General features: G+C 35.6%; 1 protein-coding gene across 1 annotated transcript; it reads right to left on the bottom strand.

The window, feature by feature from the left end:
• Positions 1-11,289: 11,289 nt before the first annotated feature.
• Positions 11,290-20,487, bottom strand: LOC132283350 (cellulose synthase A catalytic subunit 2 [UDP-forming]-like). Its single transcript, XM_059785289.1, has 14 exons — positions 19,844-20,487; positions 18,575-18,770; positions 18,250-18,485; positions 18,048-18,150; positions 17,771-17,957; positions 16,360-16,626; positions 15,712-16,057; positions 15,364-15,501; positions 14,144-14,269; positions 13,791-14,003; positions 13,442-13,712; positions 13,149-13,345; positions 12,706-13,056; positions 11,290-12,188 (listed from the first exon to the last, which is right to left on the bottom strand). The coding sequence occupies exons 1-14, from the start codon at positions 19,922-19,924 to the stop codon at positions 11,607-11,609; spliced, it is 3,294 nt and encodes a 1,097-aa protein (XP_059641272.1). The 5' UTR covers positions 19,925-20,487; the 3' UTR covers positions 11,290-11,606.
• Between the last annotated feature and the right edge of the window lie 1,767 nt (positions 20,488-22,254).

Genomic DNA, 22,254 nt, shown 5'->3' with positions numbered 1-22,254 from the left:
GCAGGACCACTCACTCATCTGACCAAGAAAGGTGTACAGTTCGTGTGGGATGAACACTGTCAGCGAGCTTTTGATGAGCTGAAAAGGAAGCTGACTTCTGCACCTGTTCTGGCTACTCCGCAGAGCGGGATAGAGTATCTTGTTTACACGGATGCTTCATTGCAGGGTCTTGGATGTGTATTAATGCAGGAGAAGCGACCGATTTCTTATGGATCTCAGAAACTTAAGCCTCATGAGCTTAATTATCCAACACATGATTTGGAGTTGGCAGCAGTGGTCTTTGCCTTGCGTATTTGGAGGCATTATCTGTTGGGTGAGTCCTTCAGATTATTCAGTGATCACAAGAGTCTGCAGTACTTGTTCACTCAGCGGGAGCTGAATATGAGACAGCGCAGGTGGTTGGAGTTTGTAAAAGACTATCATTTTTCTATACAGTACCATCCAGGGAAAGCGAATGTGGTGGCGGATGCACTCAGTCGCCGACCTGTTAGTAGTCTTTCTGCTCTATTCGCTATTGAGTGGAATGCTTTGAAGAATGTAGATGAGTTGTCAGACGCTTTTATGGCTTGCATGGTGGTTACACCTTCCATCATTTGTAAGGTTTTACAAGCACAACTCACCGATCAGCAGTGTGTCGACAAGGTCGCAGAGATAGCTTCCGGAGAGGTTCCATTCTACTATGTTGGGGCTAATGGAGGTTTAAGGTACAAGGGACGGTTAGTGGTACCTTCTGCTGATAATTTGAGGAAGGATGTGATGACTGAGACTCACCACTCTGAGTTCTCTGTTCATCCAGGAGGCGATAAGATGTATCAGGATATGAAACGGCAGTTTTGGTGGGCAGGTATGAAGAGGGACATTGCTCTTTTTGTTTCTCAGTGCAGTACTTGTCAGATGGTTAAGATTGATCATCAGAGGCCGCCAGGAGCTCTACAGTCACTACCAATTCCGGAGTGAAAATGGGAGAGCATATCTATGGATTTTGTGGAAGGGTTGCCAAATTCTTTCAAGGGGCATAATTCCATATGGGTCGTTGTGGATAGGTTGACCAAGTCAGCTCATTTCTTGCCTATTTGCACTGACTACACTTCGGAGCAGTTGGCGAGGCTTTACATTTCAGAGATTGTGAAGCTACATAGCATTCCATTGTCTATTATATCGAACAGGGATTCGAGCTTTGTATCTGGATTTTGGAAGAGTTTTCAGCAGGCTTTAGGTACGGAGTTACACCTTAGTACTGCTTATCATCCTCAGACTGACTGACAGACTGAGAGGGTGAATCAGATTATGGAAGATATGTTTCGGTCGTGTGTCCTGGATTTCAAGGGCCACTGGGAGGAATATTTGCCACTTGTGGAGTTTGCTTATAACAATAGTTTCCAGAAGACTATTGGGATGGCACCTTTTGAGGCGTTATACGGTCGACCGTGTCGATCACCTATTTGTTGGATGGAGGTTGGAGAGAATCGATTCTTAGGTCCTGAGTTCATCAAGGATACTTCTGAAAAGATTGCTCTTATTCGAGATCGCATGCGTACTGCCCAAAGTAGGCAGAAGAGCTATGCTGATCGTCGCACTCGTGCTTTGGAGTTTCGGGTTGGGGATCAGGTTCTCCTCAAAGTATCTCCTATGAAGGGTGTTATGCGCTTTGGAAAGAAAGGGAAGTTGTCTCCGCGGTTTGTCGGTCCATTCATGATTACGGATCGAGTGGGAGCTGTGGCTTATCGGTTGGCACTTCCGGATAACTTGGATCGCGTTCACAATGTATTCCATGTGTCCATGTTACCGAAATTTCTGCGAGATGAGGATCGGTATCAACATATCGATGTTGGGGAGATTGAGTTACAGCCGGATGCAACTTATTTGGAGCCACCATATCGTATTGTTGATCGTCGGGATCAAATCATTCGCAATAAGGTTATCCCTTTGGTTCGTGTGCAGTGGAGCCATCACAATGAGGCCGAGTCCACTTGGGAACGGGAGGATGTCATTCGCTCGCAGTTTCCTGAAATATTGGAAGAATGTAAGGGCGAATTCCGAGGACAGAATTCCTTTTGTTAGGGGAGAATAATGTAATACCCCTAATTTTAAAAGAATAGTCTCGGCATTTATTTATTATTTTTATTGTATTTTTGCATGATTATTTGGTTTAATTATTTTATTTAATTGTTTACCTGTGTGACGTGTATTTAATTGGTATCTATTTATTTGTTTAAATTGCATTCTATTTATTTAATTGATTATTAAAGGTTTTAATTTATGAAGTAATTTAGGAAGTATTTTAATTAACGATTTTTCAAAATTGAGGGTTTAGTTTCTTTAGCCGACACAGGATTTAATTAAGTTCTATGGGCCGGTTAGGATTTAGTGAGGGCTTTAATTAATTTAGGGTTTTGGTATAACTCTATAAATATATGGGTATACGTCTGCCGAGGGTTTCTAAAACCCTATTACCATATTCTCGTATACAGTAAAGAGAGAAGTTGAGAGAACAGAGCGTCGTAACGGTCTGTCAAGGAGAATAACAGAGAGGACCAAGGGAGGTGTTTGGTGGATTAGATCAGAACCAGAGGAGGCTAGAAGGTAGTCAGTGGTTGCCGGAAAGCTTAGAACAACGGCGTCAAGGTTCTGTTTATAAAACTGTACAGGCAAGTTCTTCTCTTTCTCCTTCCCTTTGGCTTGTGTTCTGTGCACCTAGACAGTCTCTAGGAGATTAATTGGCCTTAAACTGAACCATGCATGTTTGATATATGATTTGCTTGATCGTTTTATCTGTGCAAAATTTATTTACAAAATAATTATAGCGCGTATGTTTTCTTGACTCTGTTTTGGCATAACGTCCCACTGTTCTAATTTTTATTTTGAATCTTACTGAAATCAACCAAGGTCTGACTGGATACAAGATGTAAATTAAGACTTCAAATTTAAATTGGAGCAAGAACAGAGGGGTTGGGATAAAACTGATCTTGCAATTTAGTTTCAGTGCCGTTCTTCAACAACGCTAGTTTAAATGGCTTGATTAAACTCTGTAATTGCTTTCAAAACTATTGTAAACAATCTTGGGGAATGCTTCTAGACTAAATTACGAGTCCTAAGATTAGTTTTAGAGACTAACAGAGGGTTAGGAATAAGCCGGAGAAGGAGCACAAGAGCTGAAACGACGCACCGGGGACGAAGGCTCTCAGAGGAAGTGAGAGCCGGCTCCATGGAAGTGGGAGCCGGCTCCCACAACAAAGTGGAGCCAGCTCTAGGGACTTCTAGAGCCGGCTCTAGGCTAGAAAAGAGCCTGCTCCAAATTCTGGAGCAGGCTCCCTTGGTATTTTTGATTTATTTTACGTTTTTTTTTATTTTTCTACATACTATGTTCACTGTTGGAGCATGGGGACTGTTTGAATGAATCTGGAACTTTACAGAGGGATCAAGGAATGAATTTTGAGTGTTATTAAGACCCTAAATTGAGTAAAGTTTAATTCTAAGTTGTCGGGACAAACAGTGTAAAAATTAAGGCACTTAACAAATGGAAGTTAAATTAATTGTTGAATTAAAATTCAGCAATTTGATGGAACATAATGTGTTTATAAAACTTGTTTTAGAATGCATTCAAGTGCATGATAAGGTCATTTAATTATTAATTTTGATCTATGCATGCTCAGGAGGCTAGTTGTTGAATTATTAAATTGTTTACTGCAACTATATGGTTAATGCTTGGATTTAAACTGCTGAAATATTTAAACAATCTTCTGAATTGTTTTAGCAATTTATTGGTTAATAATAGGATTATTTAACCTATTCACATGCATGATGGAGTCCCTGACATATTAAATTTGGTCTATGCATGCTCTGGATGTTAGTTGTTGATTTGTTAAATCGTCTCCTGCAACTATATGGTTAAATGCTTGGATTTAAATTGCTGAAGCTTTAAATATTTTTCTACAATTGTTTGGATGGTAGTTTTTGGTCTGTAAATTATTGAACTGTTATATATGTTGTAATTTACATGGATATGGAGGATGGTATGTACCGGTATGGGACGGTGACATACTAGGGACGGTTTAGCTCAAAACGCATAAACCTAACCTAATGGATTAATGGAATGGATTGAAAGATATCGAATCCTAATTGTGACTAAGTCAGATCAGCTGTAAACAAGTTGGATGACTTCCTGGATTAACGGATGGTAGTTAAGTCATATCAACTGAATAAGTTGAATGACTAACTAGTTGGTTTATTGTATAACAGTTTAATAAATAGTTGAACTGCATACCCTGGATTTGGACGGACTTTATATATATGGTTATGGTACCACGAGTTGAGCTTGAGTCTCAGACTCGTTGGTTAGGGTGCGTATATGCAGTGGATGTGTAGCTGGTTATAATAGGTTGAGGTGTACCCTGTTAGGTCTAGGTACTCATGCCCACCTTTGGGTGCGTATTCGCATGTTACCTTCTATTCAGGTTGAGACCCCTATTAAAGACTGGTGAATGTCCCTTAGTGTGGATATATTTATACGTATGGACTAGATAGATATTGTGAGGTGTCTGGGTGTATCTGCGTATCGGGTCACTGTATGGATTGCAGTTAAATTAGAACTTGCTCGTGGGTCTGACCCACTCCTTTATTATTCTTTTCAGGTATAGGACGGTTCCAGCCTTAGAGCTTGATCGTGCTTGTCGAGGACAGTCTCACCTTCATCTGATACGTAGGACTTCTCTCGATATTTCTAGCATTAACTATTTTCAGTTTTCAGTTTCAGTTGAACTTTTGGTTAGGGGTCCATCAGTGGATTCCCAAGTTGTAACCTTGAAGTTTTGGAGGATTGGATTTTCAATTTTCAGTTATACATGGAAGATTTTATAATTAATGTTACTTTCAGTTTTATTCCATCACTTTTGTTTCATTTTGTCATCTGTGTTCGCTTTAAAATACTGTAATTGTTTGATATTCCCTCGGGTTTGGGCCTGGGCCTGATCAACCCGTGTCTCGGATCCGAGGGGTATCACATGAATTGAGTGGGGTGGAGGGACGATTTACTGAGAGAAACAATAGGGTGAGAGAATGAGAAGTTCCGATCCAAACCCTATCCTAGTTACAGAGACTCCAACACTCCTCCTTCCGACAACTGTTATCCAATTTGTTTCGACGCCTTCATCGTTCCTGCCCAAGCTAAGTTTGGCCACTGGTACTGCGGTGAGATTTTGATACCAATTAAAACTCCTGATCCTCTCTGTTTCATCTCTCGGAACGGCAGTTGCAGCGGCGACGGCTTGTGGAGGTTCACAGTGGTGGCGGCACTATGAGAAACCACAACTACGTTGGCAATATGAGACAGAGAGAGTGCCGGCACTTCAGGATCTGACCAGAGCGAGACCATAATTTGTATCGGCGACGCGTGAACGTAACGCGCCCTTACTGTTGGTGTAAGTAGATCTGCACTCTACCGTGGTCTAAGAGAAGAAGCCGTTGGTGATGGTGGACTTTTGTCTGCAGCGACTCCGATGGTGATTCTTGCTGAAACAGTGATGCGTTAAGGTGACGCGCAATGGCCGATGGAACACCACCCTCACGACGGAGCTCCGAGCCGGTACCGCCACAGTCCTCACCATGGCCTAGATCCTCGCCATCAACGCCAGCATCCGGCGCTACCTGCTTAGTCTTCGACTACAACCCCCTTTCCACCTCGCCCCGCTACCGCCACCTCTAGTCAACAACCATAGAACCCCATATCCCACCTTACTCAATGGCAATCCATATTGATCTAAATATCTGTGTACATGGTCTTATACATTAGATTAGGAACTTATTTATGAATTTTGTCACTTGCCATAGGGATGATGGTGGCGGTTTTGAGGTGGCACTGTAATAGTCGGAATCGATGACGGTTTTATTACTGTGTAATGGATTTGGCAGATAACTTTTGATTGAGAGAGAAGAGAAAGAGAGTATGATTTGGTGGGTTTTGTTGTAAGGGTATTTTTGAAAATTAATGTTATAGATATTTTATATTAAATTATATTTAAACAAATAGGGGTAAATGAGTCATTTCGCATGTGTCAGAGTCCAAAAAGTAATTTAGGGTGTAAGTGAAAGTTAAAACCAAAATCTTCATCTAACTGAAAAATGACCTAACCTCAGGGGGTGTCTCTGTAATCTACCCAATCTTTTATCGTTTCTCTCCAACCACCCCAATATTCAACCATGGCCGCCACCATCACCAACGACCCCAATATTCATCCATAGCAGCCACCATCAGTGCATCACCCTATCTTTAAAGATTCTTCTCCCCCCAAACCACTTCCACCATTCACGCCGACCTCTCCGATCTGCCTTCCTCTATCTTTTTCCCTCTCCATGGTCCTCTTCCAACTCCGGCAATGATAGGAATTGAAGAAGAAGAAAAATGAACAAGGAAAAGAGGTGAAAAATCTATTAAAAAAAAGTCACAAATCATTCAACACAAAGTGAATAAGAGCGATGCATATGCCGAAAATGATGACGTCATTTAGATCTGACCTTTTTTTTTTTCTTTGATCTTCAACCGCGATTCATCCATTAGTTTTTTTGGATGTTAAATTTGATTTTTATTTTTCGTTCATGAAGTTTGAATTGGAGTAGAGAATTAAGGATTTTTACTTTATCTATCCTACACAAAATTATCGGATTAGATTCTTATTTTTTGTATTGAAATTAGGTATTTTATTTTGTTGGAATGAGAGTTGCAGAATTGTAAACACAGAGATTTTAGGTTCCCAAATGAAATGAAGGTGAGTGTAGGAATGCCAAATAAAAATGTGCTAACCCATTAATTGTTATAAAGGGCAATATTGTCTTTTTGAAAATTTTGGTTGGTAACATGACCGGAACAACAAAGTTTGGGGAATTTTGCTACGTGAGAGGGCAAAATAGAAAGAAAAATGGTAAAATCGGGTTTTTAGATTTACTTTTTGTAAATGGTAAAATTTGGTAACAGAAAGAAAAATGGTAAAATTTGGTTTATTTGTATCTTTTTTTAAATATTATGGACTGAAATGCACTTTTTTAAAAAGAGAGACTTATTGTGCACATAACATATATTAACAAAGGAGTTTTTTGTTCTTAACCCTATTTTAAAAGTAAGACTATATAGTGCAGGCACAAATCACCTGTTGTACAATTCCCATTCTGTTTCCTACAGTGAGCAGTAAGTGGCCTTGGTTTAGCAACGTTTTACTCCACTTAATAGACACTAACACTGTGTTTGACAATTGCACCACTATTTATAAGTAATATTTCACTACCATTTTTAAGTAACGTCACAGAAGTCTAAAAGTAATATCACATAGTTTAAAAAGTAACATCACCACCATTTATAAGTATCTTTTACCCTCAAAACGTGGTGATTTTACTTTTTAAACTATGTGATATTACTTTTAAACTTTGGTGATGTTACTTATAAATGGTGGTGATGTTACTTTTTAGACTATTTTTACATTTCCCCACCATTTATAAGTAACATCACAGAGTCTAAAAAGTAACATCATCATTTGTAAAAGGAAATATTACCACTTTTAATTTCAAATAATAACATGATATGTTGAATTGAGTTATGTTTATATGTGACATTACTTTTTAGACTATGTGATGTTACTTATAAATAGTAGTGAAATGTTACTTATAAATAGTGGTGTAATTGGCTAAACACGACCTTATTATCTGTTAGCTGAAGAATAATGTGGCCAAATATGGATCACTTAAAAGTTACAATTAACCCTATAAACTATAATATACTTTATGTTTGTTTTTTTTTTCACATAATATACTTTATGTTTGCTTTGTTGTTTTAAGACTGGAATTGACTTGCAGATATAATTGAATCTCTCTTTGAAATTGCCATTGAATATCGATTCTCCTCACTAGTGTTAATGTAACATTCTCTTATATTCCGAAACTCTGTTACTCCGTATATTTTAGAATTCTCTACATATTACCATATAAATTTAGAAATATTAGAATGTCATGCATTCACCTTGATTAATCAGGAAATCCGGTTCACCATAAAAAAAAATAAAAAAATAAAAACTATATAATTTTTTTATATATTTTTTTAATTGTTTGACTCTGCATGATTTGATATAGACTTGAAGTTTGTATTGAAAATAATGGGATCATTTTGCAAGTGTGAAAGTGTTGGAAATTTGGAATTTGTGCGTGTCATGTGTGAATGAACCCGTGCTAGTTTATTGTAGGAAAAATACACGAGTTTATTTAAGATTTTGTTTGTAACAGGTTCTTAAAAATATATAAAAATAAATAAAAATGATTGGTTGAAAATATGGAGATAAATTATTGAAAAACATAACTCCTATATATATAATATTCTTATGTGTGTATGTATGTGTATATATATATATATATATATAGATAGCTAAAGAAAGAAATTAGGGGGAATATGAGAAAAATAAGGTAATAAAATGACTAAAAATGCATATTTATGGCAAATATGCATTTTCGTGATAATGTCATGGATTTTTAATTTTTTTTCTTTTCATAGAAGTGATCAGTATCTTTTAACGTAAACGTTTTCAAAAGTTTGGGAAAGATGTTTTTGGTTAGCAATCTTTTTAGTATTACAATTTTAACTATTTTAGGGCCAAAAATATCCCTACACAGAAGTTATTTTAGGGCCATAAAATGTAAACGTTTTCAAAACTCTGGGAAGAATGTTTTTGGTTAGCAATCTTTTTAGTATTTACAAATTTAACTATTTTAGGGCCATAATCCCTACACATAAGCTAATCTAATCATACTCTTAAATACAACTTTCAACATATCATTTAATTCTTGAGGTATTTGAAACTGATAATCAAATATAGTAAATACTGTTGCCTAAATGATCTCTTTGACCGGAGGTTACAAGAGTATACAAATATAGTAAATTTTGTTGCCTAAATGATCTCTTTCACAGGAGGATAAAAGAGTATAGTGGTAGATTGAAGAAGGGATATAGGTGTAATTCTAGGAAGAGTTCCCCATCTTTTCTTTAATTGAGTGGAAAAAAGAGAGAGTATATGCCACTTTTCATTATTATTGTTAGTAGGAAGGGTGAAAAACAAGTAATGTTGTGTTTAGTAGGAAGGAAGGAATATGAAATTTCGTTTTTTTTTTTTGTTTCGGTAGAGATAATGTAAGGAAAAAGAGACGGATAATCCATCATTTATTCCTTACAAATTTTAATCCGTCCAAAAAAAAAAAATTTTGAGGAAAGACAAATGAACTAGAAGTTTTAAATTAAATATTATCTTAAATTATACAAGTTTTAAATTACAAATTTTAATCTGTCCAAAAATAAAAAAAATGAGGAAAGATAAATGGACTATTATAAAAATTTTAAATTAAATATTATCTTAAATTATACAAGTTTTAAATTACAATATTATAAATAGGGAAGTCATATTCGCACTCCACTTTTCTCACTCCCATTACCTTTTTCTTTTATGTTTTGTTTGGTTAGGTAGAAACAGTTAGAAAAGAAAGAAAAGATAAAATTTTTAAATTTTTTAAAGTTTGGATAGATAGAAGGAGAATCGTAATAGAAAATTTAGTTTCCAGTTTTGAGTTTTTTTTCCCTATTTATTTGCCGTTCCAATTTTACCCATAACTTAATCGTTGCAAAGTTCTTTCTCAACATTTCTCTAGCAAATTATACATTTAATACAGAATATCAATGATAATTTGTGTAAAATTGCTCCTTCTAAATAGATTTTTTTTTTTTTTGTCTGTTCTATGTTGCAATTCTAGCCCCTCATAATCCCAAATCATACTTAAAATAATGAGTTTAATAGTCTTAGATCACTATCACATCTATACTTTTGAAATTTTTGACAATTAGGAACACTATTTTAACGATTTCTTCGTTCCAAATATATATATATATATATTAGTGATCTACCAAAGAGACAATATATATATATATTGGATACCGTGTTGTCTCTTGTACATATTGGATACTCTGTGTGTACCCCTCCCCCTCTCTCTCTCTCTCTCTTAAACGAATATACAATAGAATCTGAAAACTCTATGGACGTTTTATTGGAAGACCATATTGAACTTTTAATTTGGTATATTAATGCAAGTCATTTTTGTATGTGTATGGATATGTGTGTATGTGTGTGTGTGTGTGTGTGTATATATATATAATTATATGGTAAAATATTTGATTTTTCTTTCAAATGGTAATTTTGGCATATATAATCACTTTCAATTTTCTTGATAAAATTTTCATGCTAACCAAATGAATGATAGAAAATCTCTTTTCTTTTCTTGCCTAATTCCATCCAACCAAACGGAGTCTTAAAAAAAACAATAGGAAATAATTAGAAGGTCCTTAAATTCATTAATGCACCATCACTTAATTTATAATTTCATAACTACACTTTATACAACTTTAACCATTTTTTATTTTTTTTTTTACTATTTTCTTCCTTTTTTTTGTTTTTTCGGAGGTCTATTCAGAGAAAATAATTTATTTTATACTAATAATTTTATTTTTGACAGTCAAAAAGAGATAATTTATTCCATAATGACTTTTATTTTTTTGGTATAATTGGAAGAAATATTTATTCAACAAAGTTAACTTTTTTTGGGTCAAAAGAGATTTTTTTTTTTTTGTAATTTTTTATGGGTCCTGTCAAAAGAAATAATCAATTTAATAAAAAAATATTTTTTTGTATTATCAAAAGAGATAATTTATTCAATATAAATGATAAAAAAAAAGTCTTATTTTTCATACGTCTTTTATTTAATTTTTTTTTTTTTTTTTGAGATCTTGACAAAAGAGATAATTCTTCAATAAATATATATTTTTTGGGGAGTTTTTTTTTTTCATGTCAAAAGAAATCATTTTTAATGGTTACTTATTATTTTTTTGTTGAGTCAAATAATTTATTAACATAATATTTTTTTTTGTCTCCTAGCAGATATGGACTCCTTATAAATATTATTGAATATAATGATAAAAACAAATAAAAATTTCTTTTTCTTCTGTTTTAAAAAAACATAGTGTATAATGAACTTATTCTCTTCTCTTCTGTATAACCAAACAAAAAGAAAAAAATACACAATCTCATCCCTTAGTAGATCTCCTACATCCCTTCTTTTGTGTCTTTCTATCTATCCAATTTTTTTTCTTTCCTACCAAAGAGAACTGAAAGAGTGCATGCAAGTGGCATTTCCTGAGTGAACTAGGTAGCCCAGCTAGTGGAGGCAAAATATGTTTAAAAAAAACATTTGAGGAAAATTACAGAATGACTCATGTTGAGAAAAAGATAATTTATAATTTGATTATATAAATGAAGAAATACAAAAATACCAAAAGCCCCAAAACTGATATCTAACAAGAGAATAAATGAAACAATTGTGAAACAAATATCAAAGTCTCCACTCCCATTTTTTTATCTACACACCCTCCAGCTATATTTTTCCTTCCACAAAAATTCTCTATGATATTTCTCATTAATGCAAAATGATGCCCATCGATATATAGGTCTGGTTGGTTGAAAAAATTCCTTCTGCAACTCCAAAACCATCGATTTTCGACACAAACTATCTGAAGTTGTACTTTGGATAATATCTTAGTCACAATCTAAACCACAAACTTCCAGCACAGGACCGTCTCTCGACACAAATGGGTTGATTCTGACCCACAAAAGGGTTAATATTGAAGACAACAGAATCGACCAGACCAAAATGATAGTTGGCAGTCTATCCTGTTTCCCAAGCAGTCCTTTAAGGAATGGATAGAGGTGGACAATGACCCAGATGGAGAAAAATAGCCTACCGAACAGGGGACCCCATGAATCATAGCCAATGTTAACGGCATTCGAAATCCCGACCACGACCCCAATTATATTTGTAATCAACAAGGTTGTTGGAGGGATTAATAATGATGTCCACTTGAAGAGGTAAAGCTCAGAGTATTCTCCATCATCTCCTGCTTTGGAGGTGACAGTAAAGTTCGTGTTGACACCAGCTAAAACTTTGAGCAAACCCTGGAAGAGAGCAAAGAGGTGCGATGATACGCCTCCGATCACCCAAAACTGCTCATTTCTCCACCAGTCGTCAATTCCAACACCACCCCACTGCATTTCAATGACACCCGTTGCAGCGATGGATATGAAGAGAGCCAGAAACACAAGGCTGGCATAGTTACTGATCTGCACATAGAATTCATGAACCATGTGTTAGCCAAAGGCCTACTAGAAATTTAACCAGAATCATTCATGAAGGATAGAGGATTTGGCCTTAATAGGCTTACAGAAACAAGCTTTGGACAGGACAATCAATTCAAACACAGTGAGATCTACTCAGACCACAAGAACTTTCCAATAGTCCAAGCATGATGACACAACAAAATTAGGAGCTATTGCAAGAAGTTGGATTTATGGACACGTAAACAAAGTGCAAGTTACGAATATTTCATATAAAATTGATAAACAGTTATTATGAAAAGAGACATCTACATGCATCTAATTTCTACATGCATCTCATTTGCCTTCGTAACTGATCCAGAACAAGGATATATGCATGGTGATATCCATATCCAAATTGTAAGAATTCAAACAATTAAGTTAAGCATTTAATACCATGATGAACTTTTTTCCCCTCCCTCCCCCCATCAAACACACTTTAGGTGTCAAGGAGGCAACAATATTATATGAGATTTGGAAGTACCTCGGGGACGATAAATTTCCCAGTGAGAAGGCAGACGGCTGGCAAGGTGCAGTAAACAATCAAAGGAATGGAAGTCCAAGGATATACAACTGAGTTTATATAGGAAAATCGCTCCAACCATTTCAATCCACCCCCATAGCCATACCAAATTGGACAGTGTTTGCTCAAGAAAATCTCAACAGATCCAAGGGCCCAACGAAGAACCTGGTTAAGACGATCAGAAAGGTTGATGGGAGCTGACCCCTTAAATGCAGGTCGCTTTGGCATACAATACACAGACCTCCAGCCATGGCAATGCATTTTGAATCCTGTCAATATATCCTCTGTCACAGAGCCATATATCCAGCCAACCTGGTTCAGCGTTTGAAAGTTCAGAGGATATGATAAAAGTACATCTTCAACATATAAAAGTTTACAAATTGAGTTTTTCAGTCTTTACTTACCTCTTTTCCCCACTCTGTTTTGACTTCATATCCACAGCTGATAACGTGAATGGCTTCTTTTAAAAGCAATGCAGAACTGGCTTCCTGAGGAATACCACCATTCTCCAAGAGTGTGGAGGCTACGAATACAGAAGATTGCCCAAATTTCTTCTCAAGTTTTACTTGTGGCTTCTGAGATGAATTTTTTATGCTTATTTCTGCAATAAAAAATATTTTTTTATTTTTTTGAGGTATTGTATTAACACGTGACTAGCACACAGGCAAGTTGCCTTCAAAAGTGAATCATTCATTACCTTCAATACCCTCTTCAATAGTTTCTAGTGCATGTATCTGCTTAGATGCCTCCTTGTGCTTCATTTTCTTCTTCTTCTCCTTTGGCTTTCCTTTCTTGTTCTTCCTAGAGCCACAACACAAACAGCACCACTTTGGCCAACAGTTGCAGGTCTTGCCAGGAGGCTTCTTCTTGACAGGAGCATCAAATCCATAAAAAGCTTGCCTTCTGAAGACACACCCCGTTCCAACATATATTGGTCCTTGTAAACCATCTAATCCTTTCATGTTGATCTGTTTGGAAGTGCAAAATCAGTTTTTCCGATAATGACGGAAATATTAAAAGAAATCAAAGCAATAAGCTATACGTACATCAAAGAATACAACATTCCGGTTTGAGTATCTATCATGACGATCAATCCCGTCAAATCTTTGAGGAAACTGCACATAGCAAACTGTCTTTCCTGAAGTGGGGTCCATCAAGAAACACATGGCTTCTCTAAGTGCCTTGCTATTGTTGATATAATGGTCACAATCAACATTCAGAATATAAGGAGCATTTGAGATAACTGCTGAAACCCGCACCTAGAATAATAAATAAATAGAGCTCAATAAATCCAAACAAACTGTTTATTGGTTAAAAATATAAAAGAAAAGGGAAGAAATAAACCACAGTAGAACAGTCTAGAGGCATTATTAAAATAAAGAAAGAAATATAAGCTAACCAGAGAATTCATGGCTCCTGCTTTTTTATGGTGATCAAACCCTGGCCTCTTCTCACGAGAAACATAAACCAGATGAGGTAAGTCATTTCCATCAAGATCACGAACACCATTTTGGCCAAGGAATACCTGTAGATTACCAAATTTAAAATTGGGAAACACTGAAAATACTTGCATAAAACCAGCTCAGATGAGATGGATTAATAACATTTATTAAAATCCTAAAATGAGAATTGGGATATGCTGAAAACCTTACAACATTTTAGCCACTTTATGATATGCAATAATACACTATCCCCATAAAATGCATTCCCCAGCGTATATCTCGCCTACATAGGGTGCTCAGAGGGAAACACTAGAGACAAACCTAACCTTTTCATAATTTTTGCACATGTCAGCTATAACTTTTACTCATGCACCAAGCAATAATAAAATTTGCATCCTCATGCTTGGAGGTCCCATCACCCTCATCCTACCCATCCCCAACCCACACACCCATCATCAACCCAATAACCATAATATATATATATATATATATATATAGATATAGACATTACAGTCTCCCAAGCTCATTTCATACTAGACAAAACTGTCGGGGAATATTGAGCGACTGTAAATAACAGTAAAATTACATGGATACTTCAATATATATGAAGAGCCTGAATGTGACACAAGATGACGTGTTATGGGTCTGAGATACATGTTTAACAAGTATACTTTAGATGAATAAGCAAAACGCCTGTAACATGGATAGATGTTTCGTTCCCCAGTAGACTGTAACTCCTCGGTATATAGATCCCCAATGCACTGCTTCACTTATAAATAAACAAAAAGGCTACCATAGATCCTTCAAAAATGGTTGAAATATCCATCGGTACTCAATGTTATGCAGAAATGTCACTCTACCCTGGGGTATGCATCATTAAAATTGGGCATCTTACAAATTAGTTGCGTCCAAACGTCCCATGATATGGGGATTTGGATAAAATAACTCACAGAAGAGACATGCCAGCACATGACTAGCAAATTCAAGTCCTTGAAACATATAAAAATAGGTAAAAGTGAAGATTTTTACTATAAGAAACCCTTGCCAAAAAAAAAAAAAAAACTATAAGAAACCATTTTCAGATCTAGTGGGAGTTTTTCTTTCTTATACATTACAAGTACTAGTACTATGATGAAAAAGATAAAGCAATGCTTGGTAGAAAGAGATACCCTTTTACCTGGATCATGCCAGGATGGTCCCGAACATTGTTCCCAGGCCATGGAGTTCCATCCTGCATTGTCCAACCTTCCTCAGGAACCTTTTGTGCCGTGGAAACCAATGAATTGATTCGAACTTTAAATTCTTCATATTCTCTCTGCATCCGCAGAAAATTACAAATAAATAACCTACGGAAATTTAATACAGTTCAAGACCACATGATAATGAGGAGCAGATGTTCAAAATATCCATACACCGATTTAATAGGGACTATTAAATTATCTTCTAATAAATAAAACATTTTTATTAAAGCGGGATAAATGACAACATAAAAATAAGAACTTCAGTACGGAGAAGAGTCAGAAACCTTCATAGCACGCCGTTCCCTCACGAATTCTGGATGAACTTTGTCTTTTAGATAGTCAATCTTCTGAGAGAAGTACCATTCTGGGGCACGTGGCTCAATATTAAACTTTTTGCAGAAGGGGACCCATTTCCTAGCAAATTCAGATGTCTCAGAAAGAGCTTCAAAAGTAAGCATAGCAGCACCATCATCAGATACATAACACGAAACTTTATCAACTGGATAATCCACTGCGAGGATTGATAGAACGGTATTTGCAGTGATCAGCGGAGGTTCTTTCAGAGGATCAACTGTACTTACGAAGATGTCTACATTAGCTAACTCAGACAGCTTCCCTTCTTTTTCATACCTGATTTGGAGGAGATGATAAAAGGCAACAAAATCAAATTCACAAAATAACAAGTACAACAATAATAATTAAAATAGATTGTCCATGAAAAAGTCAAGCTAGCATGAGGATGTAGCATAAATAGATCAAATAATCAAAAAAATGATGCACATGTGCGCGCGATCATATGTGAGAGAGAATTTGACTTTACAATTTTAAAGCAATCGATATCACATTCCTCAAGCTTGTACTTGATTGTTACACATCTAATCAACATTTGACATATTTAGATAAATCACAATAGAAGAGTGGAGACAATGTACCTAAGTGAAAGCCGATCAAGATATGTTTCTCGCTCTATTGGACACCATTTCGGGAACTGATCCAGAATCCATGATATAGCAAACCATATTTCACATACAACTGATGTCATCCACAATCCATATGCATCATGAACTGGATTGAGAATTCGGTAATGAAAGAAGAAGCCGAGAATTACGAGGCGGAGTATAATTATCAATCTGTATGGATTTATCTTGCTTGAAGCAATGGGCAACTTCCTCGATAGTGGTTGCCTACCTTCATCCATCCTGGTAAAAGTACATCAACAAGCTTGTAAACGACTAACTGATAAATAAAAGAATTAAAATAATGCATTCAGTTCCATATAACTACAAATAACTGTTTGGTGATTATAGCAGTGAATAATATAGTGCACCATGACATATATTTCAATCAATGAAGTCCAGTCTTAACCTGAAGATCATAAGGACATTCCTAATGAGGTTTAGAAATCTTTAGGGGATGATGAAAATAAGGGGAGATTCAGGAGAGAGTGATTGCACAATGATTAAGAAATAGGATCATGGTGCATGAGAATCTATTTGGATTTATGCCAAGGTGGTTGATAATGGAGGTTATATAGTTACTGAGAAGATTAATGGAAAGATAAAGGGAGAAGAAGAAATATATTCATTTGGTTTTTATAGATTTAGAGAAAGCCTATAATAAGGCCACTATATATACAATATAATAAGTTTTAAAAAATAAATGAGTCATGAATTGACGTGTTGACATGCTAAAGGACATATGACAATGAAGACTTGGCTATAGTAAGAATAACCATAAGAGAAGCGAGTTATAACGGAAGGTTACATTAAGGGTTAGCATTAAGCTCCTATTTTTTGCCTCAAATATAGATTAACAGACACTCAATGGTGTATGATATATGTTGACAACAATGTTACGGTTGATGAACTTAATAAAAGGATAAGTGTTAACTTAGAGGTTAGGATATAAACTCTAGAATCAAGAGTCTCTCGTGCAAATAGGACTAAAATTTAATATTTGGGGTGAAAGTTTAGAAAAACTAGAAATACAAGTGTGGATGTAGTGAAGATAAATCATCAATAAATATCAAAAGGCAGACAGCACACGTCATATTATTTAAGCACACCTTGGTAGTTCCACAACCTTGATCTACAGGCAGCAATGACCTCATAAGTTATATTATATTGTTATTGTGGAACACTTAACAAGATCATGTGTATCTTAGAACCAAATATGTTCAATGTAGTAAACGTTTTTCTTTCAATTATTTTTACAATTCTCTTTTCAGCTTAAACAGCAGGAGTCATTAATATTTATCAGACTATGACCTTCTTTCTTCTAAAAGAGAACAGCAAGGAGAAAACCAAAAAAAAAAAATCCTTATCAATAAACAAAGTCACTTACAGAGGCAAATCAGGATCATCCAGTAGATCACCGTCAAAGCCCTGACCACCATTTTCTCCTTGGTGCTTGACCACCTGAAGTTTGTCACTCTGCCTTTTTTTCCACTCCTCCATTCTATCCTTCCATGCAACACTCCCGTACCCATATCCTGCTATGTCTTTCTCAGGAACCATTGGTCTAGGTTGCACTATGACATTGAAAGCACAAACTTCACCATTTAAGACAAATGTAATACCTAACAACAATGGAAGATAATTTGAAGAGCAAAATGACTTACAAGACACAGATGGATCAGAAAAAGGTAATGGATGACCTCCATTTCTTTGACCCATGTTTGGAGGTACCACAAGAGCATGTTGACCAGAAGAAATCACATCATCCTAAAAACATGAAATGTAAGCATTAAAATCAGCTTATTGCATATGCATGTAAACATGCACACACAAGGGGTAGAGAGATAGCAATGATAATCAATTCACCTCTACACCGTAGGTCAAGAGAGGGACTTCAGGACTGTGGGGAGAGGAATTATGTCCCGAGCATGTTGAGGTTTTAGACGTACTAGCATGGCCGCCACATCCAGTGCCAAGGCGCGCAGAGAGCAACCCCGCTGCAGCTTGTTGAGGGCCCAAACCATCAAGGTTCCTAAAGTTAAACTCGTGTTCCAAATCATCAATGTCATCCTCTTCCTCATCGTCCTCAACCCTAGGACTACCTGCAATTTGAATCACTCATTAATGACAATTATCAAAGTTAAGTTGGGTTTTAATTATGACGCACATAGAATAGCTCAGAAACACTCACCTTTAATGCGCTTGTATCGCGTTTTGCATTGAGGGCAAACCTGATTTCCCTCTCTTCTCTCATATTCATAGCAAGTTCTGCAAACAGGAAAAGCACATTCATTGCAGGCAATGAAGAGCTCTCCATCTACTGTAATCTCCACCTCATCTCCACAAATCTGGCAAATTTGGCCACTCAATTCTTTCACGGACTTGATCTGAAACCCACAAAAAACATGATTATGGTGCTATCATCACATGATGATATAGAGAGAATTTCAATGAAACCAACAAAATATGAAAATACCACAAGATAAGTTCCTTTCTCTACATATGAAAGCCAAAAAATAAAATAAAAATAAAAAATATGTTTACTAATTTCGATACTAGGCTTATCACACTCTCAAATGAGTTTAGAGATTTACATTGTAATTGATTCATCCAAAAACAAATAAAAAATACACAATAATTTTAAAAAATTTCAAAAGAAATTGCTATTTTGTAATGTTTGAGCAGGTCAATATACATTTTGTTTTATAAAATCATTATTCTTTCAAATTTTAGAATAGTTCTTATCAATTTCAAAACTTCTTGCATCACGTTCATGCCCAGAGCAAATTATTTGACAATGTCTACTTATGACTATAAAGCCTCTCCCCCCACCCCTCCTATTTTAATAGATTATTAATTAACATTGTCTGTATATGTCAATTTATCATTTGTCTTCGTCAAAACATTTTGCACAATTTGGTTCTTCCATTGTACATGCTCTTCCCAGAATATTGATTTTTAGGCACTTTATATCAATACCGCTTTCACATATGCAGAACTTCAACAGCATTTCCACTTACTTTACAGCATGAAAACTAATTTTTATTTATGTGCTTTCCTGAATAAATAAAAATAGCCAAAATTTCCAGAAATATTTTTTTGTTTTTTTATTTTTTATTTTTGCTAGTTACAAAAACATAAAAAAAAAAAAAGAAATAATAATAATAATAATTTGTACCAAAATCGTCTACAGCAATTGCATTAGATATCAAACAGGATAAAAAATTAAAATCATTAAAATTTAAATTAAAAAAATCACTAAAAGACACTATCAGAACAAGTTAACAACAAATCCAAAACCCAAACCCAGAGAAAGAATATATATATATACGCACTAAAATTATTTCATGTTTGATTAATATCAGATTAGAAATTGCAGAAAATGGGTGTCTCCAAAACCAATTAAAAAGAAACAAAGAAAAATAAACAAAGAAAAAGAGGGTTTTTGAGAGGGTCTTACCCGTGCAGTCTCATCAGCATTGATGAGCACAAACTCATTCCTATTGTGAGACCCAGCAACAAGCGTCCCTCTTGTTTCCATTACCACCCCAATCCCTCAAAACCCAACTCTTCAAATCAACAAACCCAACTCTGAAATCGACCTTTCATTCCCCTGAAATCCTCAAAAAGGAGGCAATGTTGTGGATGAAACACCAGTTTTGGGCCACTCTGTATAACCCACCTCATAAAATACCCAAACCCCACATATAGAAGAAGAAAAGCTGAAAAACAATTGAGATGAAAATAATAATAAATAAATAAATGAGTCTATAAAAGATTGGTATATTCAATAAGAAAAAGGGTGTGTTGATTTCTTGGCAAGCTAAGTCTGCTCTGTAAAATGGGTGGAGGGAGGGAGGGGATTGATGCCAAATGTGGACTTGAGGGGATCAGTGACACGACTTTAGAGAGAGTGAGAGTGTGCGCGACGCGTAAGAGAGAAGGATTTAGAGAGAGAAAGAGAGAGATCGGAGGAAAAAGTGGTATAATATGAACTAACGTATAATTTGGAAAAGTTATTGAGAGAGAGGGGTGGGGCCCAAACAGTTGTGATGGCTCGGAGTTGTCCACCACCGGAGTTGGTAGAGATATGTTACAGAGAGAAAGTTAGAGAGAGAGATATTAATGGGGTTTTAAGGCGGTGAGTGTGGCCTGGGTTTTACCTACGTGGGTGACAGGTTGTCTCTCTCTAGAGAGAGAGAGAGTCTAGAGAGAGAGTAAAGGGAGCATGTAGGGTAACAACTGTGAAAGCGCGTAAAGAGATGGAAAGTACGGACTGGGAGGGAGGGGTGAGTCAGAATGAGGAGAGTGGAGTACAAAGACATGATCTACTCCGCGTGAACAGATCCTATTTCCGAGGTTGTAACTTGTACCTCATCACTCGCGATTACACTGTTTGTCTACAGTTTGTTACGTATCCGTAATTTACTCCTCTGCTTTCTTATTATTTTTTCCTTTTTTTCAATCCTTTAATTAAGGGTCTAATTATCTTCTGTTTTTTTGCAAAATAAGTATAAAAAAAACTTACCATATTACTGTATTTCTTACCAGAAGAGATTTACCGATATTTATTCAAAATTAATGTTTAATTCTTATATTTTTAATGTCATAATTACCCTCTGCATAAAGTGAAAATATTTCCAATTCAATTCATTTGAGTCTCGAGGGATTCATCATGTTTTTCTAAATTTTAGATCTTTATTTTGATTTTTAACATATATTTTGATTTTCAATTCAATTAATTTTTTTTTTATAATATAATAAATTGGCTTTATGATTCGCAATATCGATCATAGTCGCGGTGGATGTGGAACGGAATCGGATAAATCAATATAAATTGACCCATACAAATCACGGATCAAATTTAAAAAAAGATTGCATATCAATTAATACGTCACAAATTATAATCGGCAACAATTCTATATGTTCTTAATACTTCCAGTGTATAATACCATGAGCATGTGACAATATTATGATTACAATTCTATATGTTGAAAATTTGTAATGTTTTTATAAAAAAGTAATGCATAGTAAACCAACAACAGAATCGAAAATTCGTATAGATTTTGGTAAAGTACATTATTATGAAGAGAGAGTCAAAGGTTTCGTCTACGCCTGTTTTTGTCGTACTAAAAACAAATTCCACATGCAAGACAAATGTTAATTTTGTCTTGGGGAGATGTTGACATTTCAAATAAAAAATTTGAGAAACTCCATTTTTTTTTTTTTTTTTTTGGCAAAAATACAAAAAACCCCCCTAAACTATTACGAATTCACATTTTACTTCTTTGAACTACAAAAATAAACAAATCAGTACCACAACTATCACAAATCGTGCAAATTAACCCCTGAAACTCAATTCCGGCCACTTTCTGGCCCACAAGGTCAGCACGTGACTGTTTTTTTCTTTTAATTTCGAAATTACCCTCGAATACTAATGAATATTATTATTTATTTATTCATTTTAACTTTTCTGCCACGTAATGAGGTAAACATGGAGAAGCTCACAGTCGAGTTCTCCTTCCTGCTGGTGCCGCGAACCTTCACAGCCCCGTTTTGTAACTTCCCTTCGTCCATCCACGAGGCTTCTCTGATTAGTCAATTCCTCCTTCCTTTCCCCTCAATTTTGTGAATTATCAACAGAAAAAAGAAGAAGAAAGAGAGCACAAAAACACCAAACATACCAGCAAAATTCGATGACTCCGGAGCCAATGGAGCATTTAGATCGATAGGTGGTTGACCACCAGTTTTACACACATATATATTTACATATATTTATATTGATGAAAAAAAGTAACAGTAGCCACACACACTCACTCACACACACACACACACACACACACACACACACACATATATATATTGATGAAA

The sequence above is a fragment of the Cornus florida genome, unplaced genomic scaffold (assembly GCF_030987335.1).
Source record: "Cornus florida cultivar Cherokee Brave unplaced genomic scaffold, ASM3098733v1 CherokeeBrave_3.0.0_Hap2_Chr11, whole genome shotgun sequence".
NCBI classification, from domain to species: domain Eukaryota; kingdom Viridiplantae; phylum Streptophyta; class Magnoliopsida; order Cornales; family Cornaceae; genus Cornus; species Cornus florida.
The sequence above is the reverse complement of the archived record's forward strand: the minus strand, read 5'-3'. Positions and strand labels throughout refer to the sequence as shown.